The sequence below is a fragment of the Hemicordylus capensis genome, chromosome 5, assembly GCF_027244095.1.
Source record: "Hemicordylus capensis ecotype Gifberg chromosome 5, rHemCap1.1.pri, whole genome shotgun sequence".
Lineage (NCBI taxonomy): Eukaryota > Metazoa > Chordata > Lepidosauria > Squamata > Cordylidae > Hemicordylus > Hemicordylus capensis.
The window spans coordinates 75,903,291-75,924,160 of NC_069661.1; the positions used below are offsets into that span (position 1 = coordinate 75,903,291).

Sequence of the window (20,870 nt, forward strand, 5' to 3'; positions counted from 1 at the left end):
GGGCAATGAGAATGTCTTTGCCAGATTTATTAGGTTTCTAATAAATATTTCTAATACCTCTGAAATTTCCCCTTCTGTATAACCTTACATTGAACTCAGGTGATCCTCATCCCTCCCTTTTTTCCTTTTGCTTTCTCTCCTTTTCAGATTGCTATTGCGTTCTGTTAGCTGAACTGCCTGCCTTTTTTTTTTTGTATGTTGCCGTCTCTCCAGAATATTAATACTTATGACAGGAATGGTATGTGTGGATGTAGGACAACATTTTTGTTTCATATATGGTACATGCCCTGCAAGCCAGGGTGGATATTAGCTTGTGAAACCATATGCCAAGAATAAAACACACTTGTTAGTTGTTCTTAATTTAGGGTGGATTAATATTTGAAAAAAGTCACACACAAATGGTTCTCGGAGAGACCCGGAGACTCACACCCGGAGTCTTCCCAGAAATTTTCTGTTTCTACTAAAATAATTGGTTGCTGATTATGTCAAGTATCTCTAATAAAGGGGTTTTTAGCAACTGTCAAATTAATTCTTAAATTTTGAAGCATCTTTACATTGAGGATGTTTCCAGGTAGGAACAGTGGTGCTTTGGCAGAAAACCATTCTGTTGCAGTAGTGTATTGGATACCTACAAGCCAAATGGCAATTGCTCCAATTCCTGTGTTGAAGGAAGTGTTTGTTAGAGCCTGATTCTATGCATGGTTTTTCAGAAGTAAATCTCATTGAGTAGGATTCAGATTAAGTTAGCTGTGAAATAAATAAAATTGAAATAAATGAAACAGTCGTGAGTAATGTGGGCCCCATTAATTTCAATGGGATTTAGTAATGTAGTCTGGATCTTGCCCACTGGATTCAGTAGAATGTATAATTGTGCCTGGGAATGTAGCTGTAATTTGATTCCTGTGTCAGTTGGGCAAGTACAATAGAGTATCTACAGTGAGATGTACTAAACTATATTCAATCAGGCTCTGCAGTTTGATGGATTCTCCTCACCGAACGCGAGAAAATATTTCCAGTTTCTAAGTCACTTTGTGGCTTTGTTATTACAGCTCATATTATTCGTATTAGTATTAGTTCTGATCTGTGTTTTAAAAATAAGGCACTGATCCCTTTCAGATGTAACAGGGGAACCGGAACAGGTCTTGAAGATCCATGATCTTGTATGTGCTGCCCTTTCCTCTTCTCCTATTTCATGGGCAAGTTTCCACTTTTGGTTTGAATTAAATCCAGTTATGAATGAACTTGGGAACTGTGATTTCTCCCCTTTCCTTTTTTGAAACTGTGCTTTGGTAACAAACTAGATTCTGAAAGCACATTTTGGTCTTTTTTAAAAAAAATTAAATCTAGCTGTGACTTGGACTGTGACTTGGACTAATGTGGAACTGCCATTTAGTACAAATTGAAAATGGAAGCTTTCACCCTCCTCCTACTTTGCGCACAGGGTGGGCAGTGGGGTGGAAGCATGTGAACCTGAGGCTCTCTTGAGGCTTGTTGTTGTAGCAGGAAACGGTGGTTTTCCATTACTTCTGGACCAAGCCACTCTATATCAGTTAGGAGAATGTGTGTTAGCTTTTCCCCTCCCCCCCTTTCTTTTTAAGAGAAATGAAATCTAAGTATTTAGATGGTTATAAAGAACAAGCTCAAGGGTAAACATGGCTGCCTTTTCAAAGCTGATCTTTTATTTTTGGGTAGGCTTGTATAGCTTGCTTTAGTTTTATATTCTTTCAGACCTGTTTTACTTGAGATTTAGTCACCTTCAGACATAGCAGGCTTTATAGATTAAGAGCTGCTGTTCCGCCTTTAAGCACTGCTAGATTGTAGCCAGTAGCAACCAGGCTGCAATAATTTCCCTTTGATGACATCATCGATTGTGGAAGAACCGAGTTGCTGCAACAAGCCAGCACACAGTCCAAATCCTGATCGAATATGGCAGCTTCCCAGCTTGCTGCTGTTCTATAAGAAATGGTTCCATTGTTCTGATCTTACAGACCCTCTGTTTGTTTGTTTGTTACGCTCATGGAAGTATCTTCTGATCCTTATTTACCATACGATGGGGGAGGAGACGGCATTCCACTGAGAGAGTTGCATAAAAGAGGTATAGCAAATCCATATTGTGATTCAGTTTCTTGTATGCCTTCATGTATGTGTGTGGCAGGTTGATTTCAGATTTGAAGAGAGGCTCCGAGTTGCTTTTTAAATGCTGCACTACAATGCCGAGCCCCTCTAATGTGTGTTGCACTTGAGGGGGGGGGGAATCCAAGCTGTGCTGGCTCTCTGGCAGAGCTTAATTTTAAAAAAATTAAAAATTGGCAGATTAGTTCTGCTTCAAATCGCATCAGCTAGTGACTCCATCTTCGGTATGTGGTAGTCCTTTTAAAAGAATACAAAACCCAACCTTCTCTTTTATGTAAGCTATGAAATAAAGTACTCTGTAGTAATGGCTGCTAGACTGACATGAATTAATCAAGGAAGCTGTTTTTTTCCTTTTAGAGAACTTAAGGAGAATGCTGTTTGTACTGGGCTTTGAAGTTTCTGTACGTGCTTTTGGAGTTAACTCCTTCATGGCATTCTTGGTGCAATATGAATTTACTGCATGAATCAAAACAGCCATTTTTATCTAAAAATACAAGGGCTGTGCTGGGTGTTTTTCTCATTCACAGAAAATTAGAATTCTTTTTTTAATGAGAAGATTACAACAAGTTGGTATGGTTACACGCAATCCCGTAAGCTATTTTCATGGCAGTGTGTTTCTTTTGATTGAGACGAAGGAAGCTTTCAAGAAGAGGCTTTTTGGTTGTCTGCAGTGCTGATTCTGTGCACCTAACATAAGCCACACATGCTGTGGTGTGCTTTTGCTGCTCTCTCCAGTCCAAATGGCAGCCCTGTATTGTGTAGAGTAGGCATGGGTGGTGTTCTTCAGATGAGATCTTGGCAAGGGATTGTTATAAAAAACACTGTACAAGTTTGTATCTCTGTTTTGTAGTACTGCTTCCTCCTCTTCCAGCTTATCTGTGAATCATAGAATCAGAGGTTCAAGGAAGTACTGTCTGAATAATCTTTTGAGATTTGGGGTTGTCTTTCTGTACTAAAGAGAGCAGGTGAATTACAGTTAGAAATATTAAATCAACTCATCTAGGAATCTTTCACCTTATTCTTTTATTGCAGGATTGAATTTGCCTTGAAATTGTATTTGTGTACTGAACTATATGCTTTTCACTTGAGCTTTGCTGAGTAGTTGACTGAACTAAAAATAGAACATTATGTCAATGTTTTCTGGTTTCAAAAGGTGTATTTTCTTGGGAGCTTGGGGTAGGGTTATTTATGAACCGTAGCTTCATTTATATAAAACATGCTTTCATGAATTTGCCAATTGCAGGTTATTCACTTTTGTGCTATAGATTTTGTTGCTGTAGAAAAGTAATTAGGCCAGGAGTTTGTCCGGTCAGCGTTTGCAGCCAGTACTTCAGTGTTTGCCACTTTGCACATAATCCTCCCTAGGTTTCTCACTGAACTGAGCAGAAGCTAAAATGTCCGTCATCTTGTCCAACAAGTCTTTGAACAAGTCTCCAACTACATTACTCTTATGTTAAAATAATCCTGCTGTGATTGTGCAAGCTAGTTTTCAGAAGCCCTGTTCAGACTTGTGAACTTATTTGTGTTCCTTATCTTGGCCCATTTTCTCTGGGTTTTGAGTGAGTAATTATCTAAAGTTTTTATATATACATCCTGACACTTAAGCCGCCTTAATGCCAGTGTTCAGTGTAAATCTATGCACACTAGGTTTACATCTGAGTAAAATGCATAGATTTGGGCTGCATGATTGTTGCGTGTTCCAAGCAAAGGGGTTTTTGTAGTGTCAGATGTGTTGATTCAATGATCCCAGCATATAAAAATAAAGAGGCAGGAATTTCATTCTGTAATCTGTTGCTGGTAGGTGTGTTTACTGAGCATAGTTCTGTAAAGGGCTCTGGCTAGTATATCTGTAGTTCCCTTAAAGAAAGTTTACGCAGCTTCTAAGAAAACTGATATCAGATTGTAGGGAATGTTAACATGGCGGTTATGCCAGCCATGAACGGCATGCAGGAAGCTCCAGTTGTAGTTATCAAATGGCATCTAGCAATATTGGTAATTTTGTTGCTAATTTTAAATTGAAATATTAAATGCTGTACTAGGAGCTCATTCTTCCCCTGATTAGTTCTTAGCTGTTAACAAGTTGTTCTAGTAAGAACTAATCTGCCTACTTTCCTTTCACTATCCCCACAACTAAATTTGGTCCAAATCGGTTAGGCAGTTCAGAAGTTACCCACTTGTCCCTCAAACGTTCATGCATCCACTATCTTGAATAAGGGTGGATGACACCATCACAAACTATGCCCTTGAGCCATCCCTATGTGTCCCTACAACTGTACCAAATATGGTCCACATCGGTTGGGTGGTTCATAAGTTAGCCTAATTGCACCTCAAATGTCCACATGACCGCCATCTTGAATTGGGGTGGCTGACATAATCACAAACCATGCTTTTGAGATTTTCTGTGTGTCACTCACTGCAAATGTACCATATTTGGTTCAAATTGGTTAGGCATTCCACAAGTTAGCCCACTTGTGCCTCAAGGTCCCTATTAAAATAAGAGCATCTCCATCTCTGGCAACTTTTAAAAAGGCACTGAAGACGCATTTATTCACCCAGGCTTTTAATTAGATTTATATATTTTATATTTTTAATATTGGGTTTTAAATGTTTTAAATGATTTTAATTGATTTAATGTTTTAAATTATTTTAATTGTAAACTGCCCAGAGATGCAAGTTTTGGGTGGTATAGAAATATTTTAAATAAATAAATAAGGTTTACATTTCCACCATCTTGAATTGGGGTAGATGACATCATCACAAACTACGCTGTTGAGGTATCCCTACAAATGTACCCGATTTGGTTCATATTGATCCAGGCATTGCAAAGTTGATAGGGGGGCAGGACACATATATGGAGTGCCATGTGATCTCATAAGCCTACTGGAAAGTAGGCTAAAAAATAGTCAGTACAGTATCCTCCCAGTGAAGGATCAAAGTTAAGCTCACACAAGTGACAAAAATAGACTCTGTCTCTCATATGGTTGTTTATGATAGTTACATCCTTTAAAGACATGTCTTTGTAAGGAGGGTACAACTGCCTTGTATTTCAGCTCTTACAAGTGTAGGGATGTGCCTGAACTGTGATTTGAAGTGTGGTTTGAGCACTCGGAGGGAAATTTGAAAGGGAACTTTAAGAAAAAGGAGAGCAGATCTTTATCTGTTCTCCACTGCACCATTCAGCTTCCTGCTGGGGTGGCACGCATCCTAATAACCCCTGCGCGGCATCAACACACAGCAGAGAGTAGGTAAGGACCTGCTCTCCTTTTTCTTAAAGTTCCCTTTCAAATTTCCCTCAGAGTGCTTGAACCACAGTTTGGGCACATCCCTATATAAGTGTTTATAGGCACTTAATAGTAACAAAATAAATGCCAGCATAAAGTGCTTGTATGAGAAAGCAACTTCCTCAGCTGAAGGGTATAAAGATGTTTTCTTCAGAGGCATGTGGATCAGTTACTGTGCGGCTGGTATTTGTACATGTATCTGAAAACTAATATCTTAAGTCATGTAAAATTCTTTTATGCTGCTTAATTTGAAGAGCTGCAATTTTTATTTTTATTTTTGGTCCCAAAGATTCTTGTAAGTAAAGACAAGGAGTTGGATTGAGAGAAATGTACTTCATGGTTCCCCACCATTACAGCCTTCTGCACCTCTTACTGGGGTAGAGGACCCTTTAGAGCAGGGGTGTCAAACTGTGGCCCTCCAGCTGTTGTTGGCCTACAACTCCCATCATCCCCAGTCACCATGGCCAGTAGCTAGGGATGATGGGAGTTGTAGGCCAGCAACATCTGGAGGGCCTCAATTTGACACCCCTGCTTTAGAGTATTGTGGGATGGGGCAGGGGGCTGCAGTGTGAGGGGAGAATCAGTGGTAATTGGGGTATGCCCAATGCAGACAGAAATCATGATCCAAGCCAGGGTCAAATTTGGTTTTGTGATACCTCTGACAGATTCAGACATCATGCAGAAGCTATGGTTTATTTTATCTAATAGGGGTTTTTTTTGTATGTCTGAACCCATGCCAGTCAACAAACTCTAGTGTTTTTTTAGGGGGGTGGGCAATCAAACCACAATCTGAACCTCATGGAGGAAAAGTTTATCAATGGCTACTAGACTGGTGGCTATGGGCTACCTCCAGCCTCAGAGGCATGAAGCCTCTCAATACCAGTTGCCGGGAAGCGACAGCAAGAGAGAGGGCATGCCCTTACCTCTTGCCTGTGGGCTCTCCAGAGGCATCTGGTGGGCCACTGTGTGAAATAGGTTGCTAAACTAGATAAGCTTTGGGCCAGATCCAGCAGGGCTGTTCTTAGGTATAAAGCTGCAGACATGCTTTAATTTTGTTTTCTTTCAGCAGTTTTGCCCTCACAAGGCTCTTGCATAGAGAAATGCAAGCTGAGAGCATGAGGTAAGGAGAAGAGTGGGTAATTTTCTGTAGTTCTAATCCAGGTTAGCAAAGCTTTATTAAAATCAACTGCATTTCTGCGTGATGTCTGAACGTAGAGAACCAACAGCAGATCAGTGGCAGAAGTGGCTAGCATTTCAGCAGAGCCTGCAGCAAGGGAATTGGGAGGTGGGAGGAAAAAGTGTAGGTCCAGAATATCTTCAGCATTGGTTATTCTGCGAGAGGTCAAACTCTGATGAGATGAGATCTCAACCCTCCTGTTGCCCTACTTCTTGGTGGGAATTTAAGGAGGCAACAGGCAATGAAAAGCCTGATGGAGCCTGGGAAAAAGAGCAGAAAAATCAATAAATTGGAAAGATGGGGAAAGGAGGTGTCCAGAACCTCCTGCTAATTACTGAGGTCACACACAAGCAAAAACTGGGGCCTTACTCTCCCCCTTTCTGAGAGCTACATGTGTATTGGGTCTTGGACAATCATAGGTGTCATTTAAGAATTTCCACATAGCTACATGGTTGTGTTTATTGAGAGGGTTAATTAAAATCATGGCACACGCACACACCCCTTGGGTGCTGACAGCTGCTTTCAGCTCTCCATGGCCTTTCCAGACCCTACCTGGAGATGCCAGGGATTGAACCTGGGACCTTCTGCATACAAAGCAGATGCTCTAACACTAAGCGGTGGCACCATCCTGGAAATGTGGGTTGTCTGTATCATATATTTTTCCACGGTATGGGGAGGGCGTTCATCACGTGATGGGTATTATGTTACGTTCTGCATGCTTCGAGACAAGACCAATAGAATTCAAGAACGTCGCCAATCTCCTTAGCAATTCCCTCTCCAGCCCCAGTTCTGTCCTGTCTTGCTTCGTAGACAGTGCTGTTTTTTTCCGTCCTCAGCTCAATACTTGTTGGATTCTGCTTTCTACTGTGTGCGACGGGGGGAAGAGAGTTGCCGATCGTTCCTGGTTTGTCTTGCGCCCACTGCAAACCGCTTTCTGTCTCTGATTCCTCTCCTTTCCCCCCTCCCTATCTTCTACTTCTTTCTGATCCACGGAGCTCTAAGTTCTTTCACCGGTTCTCCCCCCCCCCCCCATTTCGGCAATGGAACTGGCACACACTGGCGACATGCTTAGAGGCTCCCTTTCGGAGGGACCTCTCTCAGAATCGCCACATATTCCCATGCTGGTGGGAAGCGGCTCCGCGTTACTACTGGGCGCACTGAATAGAGCAGCTTCAGCTGACCAATTGCTGCCAAAAACATGACTCCATCCAAACATGAGCATGACCTTATTCCTTAATTGGCAGATCATGGCCCTTATCAGATCCACCAAGCCTCTCTGCCTACTGATCCTTTGCTTTTCCCCTCCATTCATCGTCATTGTCCCTACATTTGTTGTTGCTGCTCTTTGCAGTATCTGCTTGCTACTATATGCAAATAGGTCAGGGTGGGGGTAAACTTTAGAACAATTGAGTAACTGAGTTGCTGTAAGTAGCTCTGCTAAAGCAATTTCTCAGGTGCCATTCTGCTGCTTTTATGTGGAAAAAATAACCAGAAAAATTTAGAATCTAACTCAGTATCTTATTTTAATTTTCTTAAATCTTGCAATAATACTATAATAATAATAAAGGATTATTTTTAGGTTGTGAGCCCTTTGGGGACACGGAGCCATTCTATTTATTTATTTTTATCTGTGTAAATCGCTTTGGAAACTTTAGTTGGAAATATTTGTTGTATTGTAGTAATAAATATTAGAGCTACTAAACATGTGTGTCTGAAACAAGTGTCCTTTTTTAATGATAGACTGTCACTCATACCTTTCTTCAGTTATTAAATATAGATATTGTGTTGAATGCTTGCTCTCAGGTTCCTCTGCCGGCTTTGTTCTGAGTGTTTCTTGTGCAATACTGTATGGCAGAATTTATTCTGTCCTTTCCTACTGATGTTCTGCAGTCCTTAAAATCCAATCATGTACCCGTTGCTTCAGTAGCCAAAGAACAAAACAAAACATAGTTAGGACGACTTCTATCTTCTTAAAAACTGCATGTAGCTTGATTTTCAGCTCAAAAAAGCCATAGCAAAAATTGAGTTCTCCACTAGATAAGATCTATCAGTTGTGTGTATCTTGGGTTTCTAGACAGATCTGGGTGGGGAAAAATGTGGTGGTAGTGTGGCAACATAATGCTTAATTTTAATCTGCAGGTTGTGATCTCAGTTGCTTTGGTTATATGTACAGCACAGAAGAGTGGGTTTATGACATGTTTCTTCCAAAGGTAGCTATGAGTTCTCCAGTCGTATACATATTATTATGCTTTTTAAATATCCCCCCAACAACCTTTTGAAAGCTCAGTGTAAATGCTAATGATCTGCAGATCTAATTGTTACTTTTTTAAAAAAAGTGCTCCAAAATCCTGTCAATGTGGCAAACACAAAACTCCTTTGTAGTTTTCCTGTGTAGGAATGGTAAAGTTTAGACTTTAACCTGAATGCGCCTGTCAATCATTAAGATTAGGAAATATCAGCCTGTATAACTTTCTCCTTGAAGCTATTCAGATTCTCCTTATTGCACTTCAATTGCTGTGTTTCACCTTGTAGCATAGTGTGGTTGGGTAGTAAAGTTATGTGGATAAGGCATTGATAGTTCTCTCCCACCCCCACACAGTAGTGGTCATACTCTCAAGCAGAAAACATTAAAGAATGAATCATAGCAGTAGTCTCTGGAGCCAGCTATTTAAGCACCCCAAGATAAAGTTTGGGATTTGAAATGGAATCTGAGAGATTGGTCCAGTGTGTCTAGGAAGCCATATAGCTTTGTTGGCTTGTGCTGGGGACATGCTAAGAAAACAAGAGAAGTAATTTATGAACCCAACCAAGATTGAATTATGAACATAAATAGAGCTATATTTTCAACAGAATGCAAAAAGAAATCTAAAGAGATACAGGAAGAGGCAAGAGATGAAGGTGAAAAATTTTTATACTCTCAACAGTGTGTCATTAATTACTGGGTTTTGTTCATTATCTTGTCACAATCCACTCTAAATAAAGACAGCTTCTGTGAATAGGGTAGTACAAATTAATCGTATTTTTGTCTGATTTGTTTAGACTACTCAAGGTGCACTCTTGAATTGTCAAATACATTTTGGATTTCTGTAATGTGGGAATCTCACTCATCTGTCTGCATGTTTTTTATTTCTGCACCAGAATTGAGGCAGCCCCAAGTGAAATTGAAACATCATCTTGGCCATTTTCAGTAACTTTGAGTTACTCCCATCTCATAGTTCAGTAACTATGAGATGGGGGAAAATATATATATAAACTAGCTGGGCCGGGTGCAGAACATCTGCGCTTCCTGCTGGCCCACCCACTGCCGCTGCCCCCCCCCCCACGATGACCACCATGCTGGCATGCCCGGCTTTCTGGCTGGCCGCTCCCCCTTCCCTACCTTTTCCCACCCACCCCGGTGCACTTTCTGGTGGGTCAGCTGGGCAGCCCACCTCCTCCCCCACACCCCATGCTTTCTGGCTTGAGGGTTGGCTGGAAAGCCAACCCACCACCCCCTCCTCCCGGCGGGTGGCCGGGCCAAGCCAGCCCACCACAGCCTCCACTGACTGGTGGCCAGGCCAGGGCCAGGCTGGCCCACCGCTGCTGCCTCCTTTTCCCAGCAGGCGGCTGGGTGGGCTAGGCCGGCTTGCCACCTCCTCCAGCGGCCAGACCACCGCTTCCTCCGCCTTCCTCCTCCTCCTTCCAGCAGGTGGCCGGGCCAAGCCAGCCTGCTGTCTCCTCCAACCGGTGGCCGGGCCAGGGCCAGGCCAGCTCACCGCTGCTCCTTCTCCCGGCAGGTGGCCAGGCCAGGCCATTCTGCCACTCCCTTCTCCCCCTAGTGGGCGGACAGGCCGGCCCGCTGCTGCCTCCTCTGGCCAGCCAGTGGCTGGACCAACCCACCGCCACCACCATTGTCTCCCGTCCCCATCGCTATCCCCAGGCAGCTGCTCTCGTGAGAGCTGCTACACATGGGATTAGCGACGGGTACGTTTAGGAGAATTAAATAGATAGTGGACATTGCTTGAGTTTTGGGTATGCTGAATAGTCTGCCAGAAATAATCTAGGCTTCAGCTATATCTTCTTCTTCTTTTGGGGGTTAGTATATTTTGCGTGATAGTTTGAACATCAGTTATGGTGGCTTTGCAGATCTGTACAAGCCTCTCAACATGTTTTCTAGGTGTCCTGCCACATGTGCTTAATGTGCCTCAAAGTGACTTGGGCAAAGAGCTGGCAAATTCTTCACTCAGGGTAACTAAAAAGCTTAGTTTTGTTTAAAAATGGCTTGGTATGAATCCCCACTGGTATGTTTCCCAGACTATGAGGAGCACCTATATTAGGCAGCAGCGATATAGGAAGATGCTGAAAGATATCATCTCATACTGCGTGGGAGATGGCAATGGTAAACCCCACTTGTATTCCACCAAAGACAACCACAGGGCTCTGTGTTTGCCAGGAGTCAACACTGACTCAACAGCACACTTCACCTTTCTATCAAATGAAAAGCTGCTATGTGTTGTAGGCTCTCTCAATGATTTGTCTGTTGGTTTCATATGAGGCTAAAATATTAAAGATAACCCATTCTGTCTAGATTGTCTTTTTGTTTTTCCTCATAGTCTGTACTATCTACAGTGCTCATGTGAGGCTTGCAGTTGGTTTTGTTTTTTAACTTCCATGCTGCACTCAACCAGGCTTATTCTGTCAGCTCCTTAAAACTGTACTCTTATTAATATATCACTGCTTTAATTAAAATGCACATTCAGGGAGGTGCTGTGTGTGTGTGTGTACGTACGTACGTGCACACAGACACCCACACCCACCCCATATGCTGTAACGAAACACACACAACAATGTATTAACTGTCACCAAGATTCTGGTGTGGTACTATTGGCTGTAGATCTCTCCTAGTATAATTTGTGAGTCTGCAGTGTAATCTTATGCAGGTTCTACTGAGTTCAGAGGGACTTATCCCAAGCTAAGTGTATAATATAGCAACCTGGGCAATTTAATCCTTCCATCAGATTTGTAACACACATTACAGAACACAAAATCAGTTTTAGGTATCTGACATAGTGCTATGACCCCATTTTCTTCATGTTACTAAATCTATATGGAAACGTGTTCTAATTTCCAGAGGCTAGGTTTTTGTTATACTTGAAGGAAAAACTTACCTGTACAGTTGATGGGTTTTTTCTCCCCCCACCCCCTCCACTCAGGTCTCCAGATACTTGCAATATATCCTGTTGTGAACTGTTTATCACAGAGGTTGCCCAACAGAGTCCACTACATGTTTTTCTACCCTATTGCAGCACTACAGTGGCTATACATTGACTCCATGCTCATGATGGCAACACTGAATGGGACACAGGCCAGTCCAGATAACTGGTGAAGAACAGATGTACTCAGTTTATTACTGTTCAATTTCTATTTTATTACCACTACTCTATTTACATTACTACTTTGTTGTAGTGACACCTTCCTATATAAGTGTACTAGTTTATAGAGTATATTTATTTTGTTGTATTGTTCTCATAGTTTCTAGATGCTTCTTGAAAAAGAGGTTCCAGCAGTGCTTTGATTTTTTTCGCATTTTAAAATTTTATTGGTTTTTACAATATCTTAACAATCCAATTACATTTAATTAAGTAAATTGCAGTGCTTTGGTTCTTTTTTTTTTTAATTTTTGTTGGGAAAATGAACAAGAATTTAAAAGATAATTGTTTACTTTGCTACAGATTTGGATCATTAATAGTGCTGGCTTATATAGACTAGATCAGGGATGGGGAACCTTGGCACTCCTGCAGATGTTGGCCTACAATTCCCATAATCCCTAGTTATTGGCCTCTGTGGCTGGGGATTATGGGAGTTGTAGTCCAAAAACAGCTGGAGTGCCAAGGTTCTCCATCCCTGGACTAGATGATTGAGAGAAACCTTGATATTAATACATTGCCTAACTCAGGGCTTGGCAAATCCCAGGTGCCATGGAGCCATGGTGCCCAGAAATTTAACTGTGGTACCTAGCTGAGGATATTGAGAGGCAGAGTTATTTAATAAAATCTTTCTTTGTTCCAGACAGCCCTGTTTCTGTTCCAGGTATGTTACTTGTAAAGGGGATAAAGAGAAACCCATTTTCCACCACATAAAGGGAGTGGAGGGGCTGCAAGGGATAGTCATTCCATGTGTGTTTCCATCCTGGTCTCGCAGTCATAGCTGGCACTTGCAAAGTTCAGGCAGCTTTGGAACCAGTGGACCAGTGCACTTTGTGCAGCGAAGAGGGCATGTCTCTACTGGGCTGATCATGATCTCTCTTTGGACACACACTGGCAGGAAAGCCCTGGTTATGGGCCTAAAAAGGTACACCAGGTGGCCCCTCTCTGCTGGTTATTCTTTGGGCCAGGTGTGTATTGGTGTCAGTTTGACCTGGGATTCTGCAGGGTCTAAGAAGAGGCCCGCTGCTGGATGGAGTTGAGGGGACTTGCTCTGCCTGTCTATGAGCACTGTCCTTCCCTGCATCGGGCTAACACTAACTGATTCAGAAGACCACCATTAGTTAATATTGTTGCTCTGAATATAGCTGAGATTTGAAGATTCCACTCTTTCAAAGAATTCTGAGTAACCTGGAAAGCAAACATGCACATTATTTCACCAATACAGTTTGTTTGTTATTCTTACTGTATTGTTTCCCAAGATACGGCAACAGCATTCTGTAGCAGAAATATATTTTAGATTAATGTACTACCCTATCCTAAGATCTCTTGATGGATGATAGTATTGTTCAGAATGAAGAAAGGGGGGTGCATTTTTGTCCCCAAACTTATAATTTCAAATGAGACAAAACCGTTAAAGGAAAAACAAGTACAAATGTAACTCATCCACCCCCAGGACTGTTGCCCTCCTTGCTTATAATGCATCAATTTCTCTGATTCCTTGTTGAAAAATGCTTGGAATGCCCAGTTAAATCCCCCTTGGCAGCTTTTTGCCTCACCCTGAATTCCAGCATGCATTCCCCTCCTATATTGCTGGAAACTATTCCTGTTGCTTAAAGCATTACTTCCCAGTGTCGTCACTTGCCTGGTCCATCTCATATTTGCCCACACCTGAATCAGAAATATTCATGTCTCAAATTGTCACCGAAGGGCCATACACTTCTTTAGTGTATTACCTCAACTGAAGTAATGAGCTGCAATCAAGTTGTAATTATTTATTCTTCTTGAACAAATGTTTGATACTTTGTGAATAGAGACGAAAGTGTGGGCGGTCTATAAATGTGATAAATAAATAAATATATGAAATTGCCATATTGAGTCAGATGATCTATTTGCTTTAGTATTGTCTATGCTTACTGACAGCAGCTCCCCAGGGCTTCCTCTCCTCAGCCCTACCTGTTGTAGGGGTGTGTGTGGATCCGTTTATTGTAGTTCAGTCCAAATTTGAACCAAACGCCAGTTCGGTTTGATTGGTCCTCAGCAGCCTGCCCCTGCGGCACGGCTCCAATATTGACTGGCCACTGGGGGCCTTTAAGAGCAGTGGTACGGCTGCCACCAGACTGGTAAGACTCTTTAGAAGCCTTTTTAAAGATTTTGCCACCCCTTTGCTTGTAAAGGGGACTCCTCACTTGATTCTCAAGTGATTACAAGCATAGTCCCTTTGAACCACCAAACCAATTTGACCCAGCCCACCTCGGACCTCGGCTTGGTTTGGTTCTGTTGCGGACTGAACTGTCTCTGGTTCAGTCCGCAATCAAACCATTGAACTGGTTCACTTTGAACTGGTTCATGAACACCCCTAACCTGGAGATGCCAGGGATAGTACCTGGGACCTTCTGCATACAAAGTATATGATCTCCCACTGAACAGCCCCAGATTATCTGCCTATCTATCTATTGTATTTCTATACTGCCTGATATAAAAATCTCCAGGTGGTGTATAAGTTAAAACATAATATAAAAACAATATAAAACAGTTAAACTTTTTATGGAACAGATAAAAATCTCAATGAATAAAAACATATTAGCATTTACATTTCAATTAAAAGCCTGGGAAAACAGGTAAAAGCAAACAGAGAAGGACATGCTCTTATTTCAGCAGTGAGCACATTCTAAAGCCCAAGAGCAGCTACAAAGAAGGCCCAGTCCCAAGACACCACCAAACGAATTGGTGGCAACTATAATCGGACCTCTCCAGATGATTTTAATAGGTGACAGGGATCATAACAGAGGAGACACTCTCTTAAGTTCTCTGGACCCAAGCTGTTGAGGGCTGTATAGGTAATAACCAGCATTTTGTATTTCATTCAGAAACATATCGGCAGCCGGTGTAGTTCTTTTAAAATCTGCGTCATATGGTTCCTTTGGGTTGTCCCAGAGACCAGTCTGGCTGCCGAATTCTGTACCAGTGGTTGTTTCCAATATATGTACAAAGGCAGCCCCACATAGAGTGCATTGCAGTAGTCAAGCCTAGAGGTTACCAACGTATGTACCACTGTTTTAAGGTCATTTGTCTCCAGAAATGGACTTATCTGGCTTATCAGCCAAAGCTAATAAAATCGCTTCTGGCCACTGCCTCAACCTTGAGAAACCAGGAAGAGTTTGGGATTGAGGAGCACTTCCAGATTACATACCTGATCTTTTAGGGGGAGTGTAACCCTGTCCAGAACAGGCAGATCTAAATTGTCCCTCGGGTCCTGATTATTTTGCCTGTATATGATAGAAATGTGTGTGTTCAGAGAGCCGGGCTACCTCTTTGTTCAGTTTGCACCTTCACAAATGCAAACGTTTACCTCTTTTCTGCAAACTTCATTTGTTTCTGCTTCATCTGATTGTACCACTCTGCACGGCTCTGCATTCTGACGGTGCTGTCATTAACTGACACAGAATTAAAGGAACATGTTGGGCTAGTGCTCTATGTCTGGCAAGGCCCTGCCACTTTAGCAGTGGATGATGGCATTAACAAGAACTAATCCCCATGTCTAGTGCACATTTAGTGGCTTAATTTTCAATACCAGACAGTCATGCATTGTATATTTTATACTGAGCCTGCACACACACACACACACACACCTGCACCCCAAGTGCACTGTAATACTAATCTTGTGGCATTTTGAGACTGATACATTTGTTGGGCATAATTCAGAGCCCATTTTATCAGATTTTACTCAGAGCAATCAATTTCTGACCAAATACTTGAGAACTATGTATGGAACGAGGTATATGTTGTTTTAATTGTGTGAACGAATAGATCGGCCCACATTTTTTAGCCTGCTTTCCAGAAGGCTTATGAGATCACCCAGCAGTCCGTATGTTGATGTGTCTCTGTGTCCGTCCCCCTCCCCCGCCCCCACTTCACAGTGCCTGGACCAATATGAACCAAATTGGGTACAGTTGTAAGACACATAGGGGCACCTCAATGGCATAGTTTATGATGATGTCATTCACCCCAGTTCAAGATGGCAGACAAGTAAACCTTTGAGGTGCAAGTGAGCTAACTTGTAAACCACTTAACCTATTTGAATCAAATTTGCTATGGTTGTAGGAGCACACGGGGAAACCTCAATGGCATGATATCATCTACCCCAATCTAAGATGGCTGACACTTGAATGTTTGAGGTGCAAATGGGCTAACTTGTGGACTGTCTAACCAATTTGAACCAAATGAGGTACAGTTGTAGTGAGTGACACACAGGGACACCACAGTGGCATAGTTTGTGATCATGTCATCCAACCGATTCAAGATTGCAGACGCATAAACTTCTGAGGTGCAAATGGGCTAACTTGTGAACCACCTAGTTGATTTGAACTAAATTAGCTATAGGGACACATAAGGATGCTCCAATGACATAGTTTGTGATTGTCACAAACTATGAGTAGTTTGTCATAAACTTTGGGCTGGGTAGGTAACTAGAGCACAAGTGGAGGAGAACTCAATTCGACTATGACAGGATACAGCATGTGACACATTTGAAGGCTTATATGGTGGCAGTGCATGCAGTGAAAAAGAGATTTTGGTCTGCGCGCATTACGACTGCAGGTTCATGCTCAGCAAAGCTATCCAGAGTTGTGAGGAGTTTGGTTTCTGCTCCTTCTATCTCAGATCAGTCCCCAGGGTCGTTCTGCCGCGATGCTTTTAATTGGTTCTTTGTGAACAAGATCTCCTGTATTCGGGCCGACTTGGACTCCACTATTTCTACAAGGTCTATGGTGGAGGTGTGCGGTTATCCCTCTTGCAGTATTAGATTGAATCAGTTTCAATCTGTGACTCCTGAGGATGTGAGAGCCAGCATGGTGTAGTGGTTAGAGTGCTGGACTAGGACCAGGGAGACCTGAGTTCAAATCCCCATTCAGCCATGAAACTAGCTGGGTGACTCTGGGCCAGTCACTTCTCTCTGAGCCTAACCTACTTCACAGGGTTGTTGTGAAAGAGAAATTTAAGTATGTAGTACACCGCTCTGGGCTCCTTGGAGGAAGAGCGGGATATAAATGTAATAATTATAATATAATAATAATAATGTGGACAAGCTGCTTGGGGTGGTGTAGCCTACCACCTGTTCTCTGGATCCTTGCCCGACTTGGCTGCTTCTATCTAGCAGGGAGATTGTTGGAGGTGGCCTAGTTAATATCATAAATGCACCGCTGAGGGAGGGTAGGGTGCCCCCTTGTTTGAAGGAGGCAATGGTTAGACCACTCCTAAAGAAGCCTTCCCTGGATCCCTTAGCGATGGATAGTTACAGGCCAATCTCCCTTGGTTGGGCAAGGTTATTGAGAGGGTGGTGGCCGACCAGCAAAAGGCAGTCTTGGAGAAAACTGATTATTTAGACCCATTTCAAACTGGCTTTAGAGCTGGCTATGGGGTTGCGACAGCCTTGGTCGGCCTGATGGATGGCCTTTACCGGGGAATTGGCAGAGGGAGTGTGACTCTGCTGGTTCTTCTGGATCTCTTGGCGGCGTTCGATACCGTTGAACATGGTATCCTTCTGGATCGACTGGGGGAGTTGGGGATAGGGGGCACTGCTTTGCCGTGGTTCCGCTCCTATCTCTTGGGTAGATTCCAGATGGTGGAGCTTGGTGACAGTTGCTCCTCAAAACGGGAGCTGTTGTATGGAGTCCCCCAGGGCTCCATTCTGTCACCAATGTTTTTAATATCTACATGAAACCGCTGGGTGAGGTTATCAGGAGATTTGGTGCTGGATGTTGTCAGTATGCTGATAACACCCAAATCTACTTCTATTCATCTTCAGGAAATGGCACTCATTCTCTAAATGCCTGCCTAAAAGCAGTAATGGGCTGGATGAGAGGTAACAAATTGAAGCTGAATCCAAGCAAGACGGATGTGCTCATTGTGGGGGCTCAGAATCTGAGGGGTGAGTTAGATCTTCCTGTGCTGGATGAGGTTACACTCCCCCAGAAGAAGCAGGTGCACAGCTTGGGAGTACATTTCCCCCCAGCACATGGGGAAACCTCAATGCCTTTGTTTGTGATGTCATCCACCTCGATTCAAGATGGCAGACGTGTGAACTTTTGAGGTGCAAGTGCACTAACTTGAGGACTATCTAACTGATTTGAACAAAATTAGGTACAGTGTAGTGAGTGACACACAGACACACCTTAGTGGTGTACTTTGTAATGATATCATCCACCCCGATCCAATATGGCAGACGCATGAACATTTGAGGTACAAGACATCTAACTTTTGGACCTTGATTTGAACCAAATTTATTCCAGTTATAGAGAGTGAAAGGAAAGTTGGCAGATTAGTCCTTACTAGAACAACTTGTTACTAGATAGAATATATTATGGGAGATTATACTTTGAGTTCGAGCTCCAGTGTATTTGTCTTTTGTCAGTATACTTGGAACATGACAGTATGTTGCGTTTTTGCCACAAGGTTGCAAATATGCTTTAAAGATGGCCTGCTCCATTTATTTTAAAATATCATATGTTGCTTATATCTAATGTATGTTTTAGACTCTGCATTTTTGTTGGACATATTATTGAAGCAAGTCAACTGAATCTATTCCAATTAGCAATGGACTCACCCACTAGAGGCATTCCTCTAACTTCAGGGACATTTTTTGTTTAGGCTGATGCCACTTATCTGTATATTTATTATTATTTATTTAAAACATTTATACCCCGCTTCTCCAGTGCACTACCGTTCGGGGCGGCTCACAACAATAAGATAGACACAGATACAATAAAAGTAATAAAATTAACTAACTTTTTTTTTTTTAAGTCAGATTAAAAACCACAATTATTAGGTTCAAATTAAAACTGAAAATTATAAAAAGCTATAGAAACTGCCAGATATAACAAAAGAATAATGGAGCATTAAAAGTGTCCTTAAAAAGGTGTGTTTTGAGATATTTTTTAAAAATACTGAGGGAGGGAGCATAGCGAAGCTCTTCAGGGAGGGTGTTACAAAGCTAAAGGGCCACAACCGAAAAGGCCCTGTCTCTAGTCCCCACCAACCGGAACTCTGTTAGTAGTGGGGTCATGAGCAGGGCCTGAGGTGATGAGCGGAGGGCCCTGGCAGATTCATATGGGCTATTCAGTTCAGTATAGGATTATGTTTGTCCTTTCTCCCTCGAAGTAGGAGGTCACGGCTCACAAAGGGTTAACTTCCACTCCTTGCTCCCGATAGACAGGATATCTCAGGTGTTTTTCAAGTAGCTGAAGTCCGTCCCCCTTCTCCCAGCATGCTTAGGTGTGATTCCCCAGTTCCTTCCTGTCTTCGCTCCTGATCAGACATACACCTGGGCTCCTGCCCAAATTCTAATCTGCATTCATCCTTCTACCGGTGAGCCTTTCCCCTTTCTACAACTGGGCATGGGCAGCTAGCAACCTGGGGACACCTTAGCAGGTTCCCACAGAAAGCATTGGGGCGGGGGCGGTCAAAAGAAGGCCCTTAAACAGTGCCACCGCAATTTCCCTGCCCCTCAAAGAAAAGAAACCCCCCAGAAAGGGGGGGGACAAGGGACCCTAACTGCCTTTTTCATTCCTCAAACTGAGTCTCGATTGTTCCTTAGAACTCCTCTGAGCATCATTGTGAGGTGAGGTCTCCTCCTGCCTGCTACTGCAACTACAGCCTCACCTCCCTCCTGCACAGGACTAATTGGCTCAAGCCTAAAATTGTCCTTGGTGCTATTCTGCTGCAGCAGCCACTTAATGAAGGGTTTTCCCCCCCTACCTCCCAAGTTACACTCAGGGGAAAGAGGGCTGGTTTTCTCCCTGTCCTTTCCAAGAGGCAGCAGACCCTGGAGGGGCCCCTTATCTTGATCACTGCCTCAACCCCTGTGGCTATGCTAATCGTCTAGGTCTCAGGTTATCCTTTGACCATGACTCAGTGCTAAGCATCTAGCAATCCCCCTCCTATTAAAGAGGAGGAAGTACTGCAATTATCTTGGTTGCTTAGCTTACTCAGGAGGCAACCAATAGGATTTACCAGATAAATTCTAAGCATGGCTAGCACTTTAATGAGGAGGAAGTACCTCAGCTAAATACCCTGTTTCCCCGAAAATAAGACCTACCCCGAAAGTAAGACCTAGCAGTAATTTCTGATGTACCGCTAATTGCTCCAGTGCATTTTGGGGGGCTAAAATTAATATAAGACACTGTCTTATTTTGGGGGAAACACGGTACCTGGGGAGAGGAGGCTGTCTCTAGGCGAATCTCCCCTTTGCCTAGCAGAGTTTGCCCTGGTTTGCCTTAGCCAACTCTCTTCCGTTCTCTAAAGGAGAGCTAGATTACTGCCAGTGGGAGGACTGCAACATGCAGAAGGTCCCAGGCTCAGCCACTGACAGCATCTCCCAGTAAATTCTGGAGAATTATTTGGCTCAATATAAGGTTGCTTCTCCTATTTATCCCTGCTTCTGGCCACCTTGGTTGGCCTGGCCTCTGAAACGCGGGTGAGCTGCCCAGCTGGGGTGATGCAGACATGAATCTCTGCCAGCAAGGTGGACTTTGGGCATGACGTCAACATGGGAGGACCTGAATGGCCTCGACATGGGGTTGGCGACCCTCTCCCCAAACAAGGGGAGCTGGCGTTTGGGCGAAGCCTCTGGCCCCTCACAGGTGACTTGGCATATAACAGATGTTGTGAGGAGAACCCAGTTGGCATCGATCTGGGGTTGGCAGCCCCCTCCCCAAACATGGGGAGCTGGCGTTTGGGCATACTAAACCTACCCAGTTCCTTCAACCTTTCTTCATAGGATTTGTTTTCAGAATGCATCTTCATTGCCCCCCTGGGTATCTTCCAATTCTTCTGCATCCTTCTTAAAATTCATTGCCCAGAACTGGGCACACTACTCCA

The 20,870-nt window shown here is 43.1% G+C and overlaps 1 protein-coding gene across 5 annotated transcripts in view; it reads left to right on the top strand.

Moving 5' to 3' along the window:
- CLCN3 (chloride voltage-gated channel 3) overlaps positions 1 to 20,870 on the top strand; it is an 86,091-nt gene that overhangs the window by 34,456 nt on the left and 30,765 nt on the right. For 2 of the 5 annotated variants that reach the window (XM_053255384.1, XM_053255386.1), the window contains exon 1: positions 1,869 to 2,095. The exons of the other annotated variants lie outside the window; for them this stretch is intronic. In XM_053255384.1, the coding sequence (XP_053111359.1) occupies positions 2,017 to 2,095 (79 nt within the window). In that variant the 5' untranslated portion in view covers positions 1,869 to 2,016. Of the gene's footprint in view, positions 1 to 1,868; positions 2,096 to 20,870 lie in introns of those variants that run through there. 5 annotated transcript variants of the gene reach the window in all.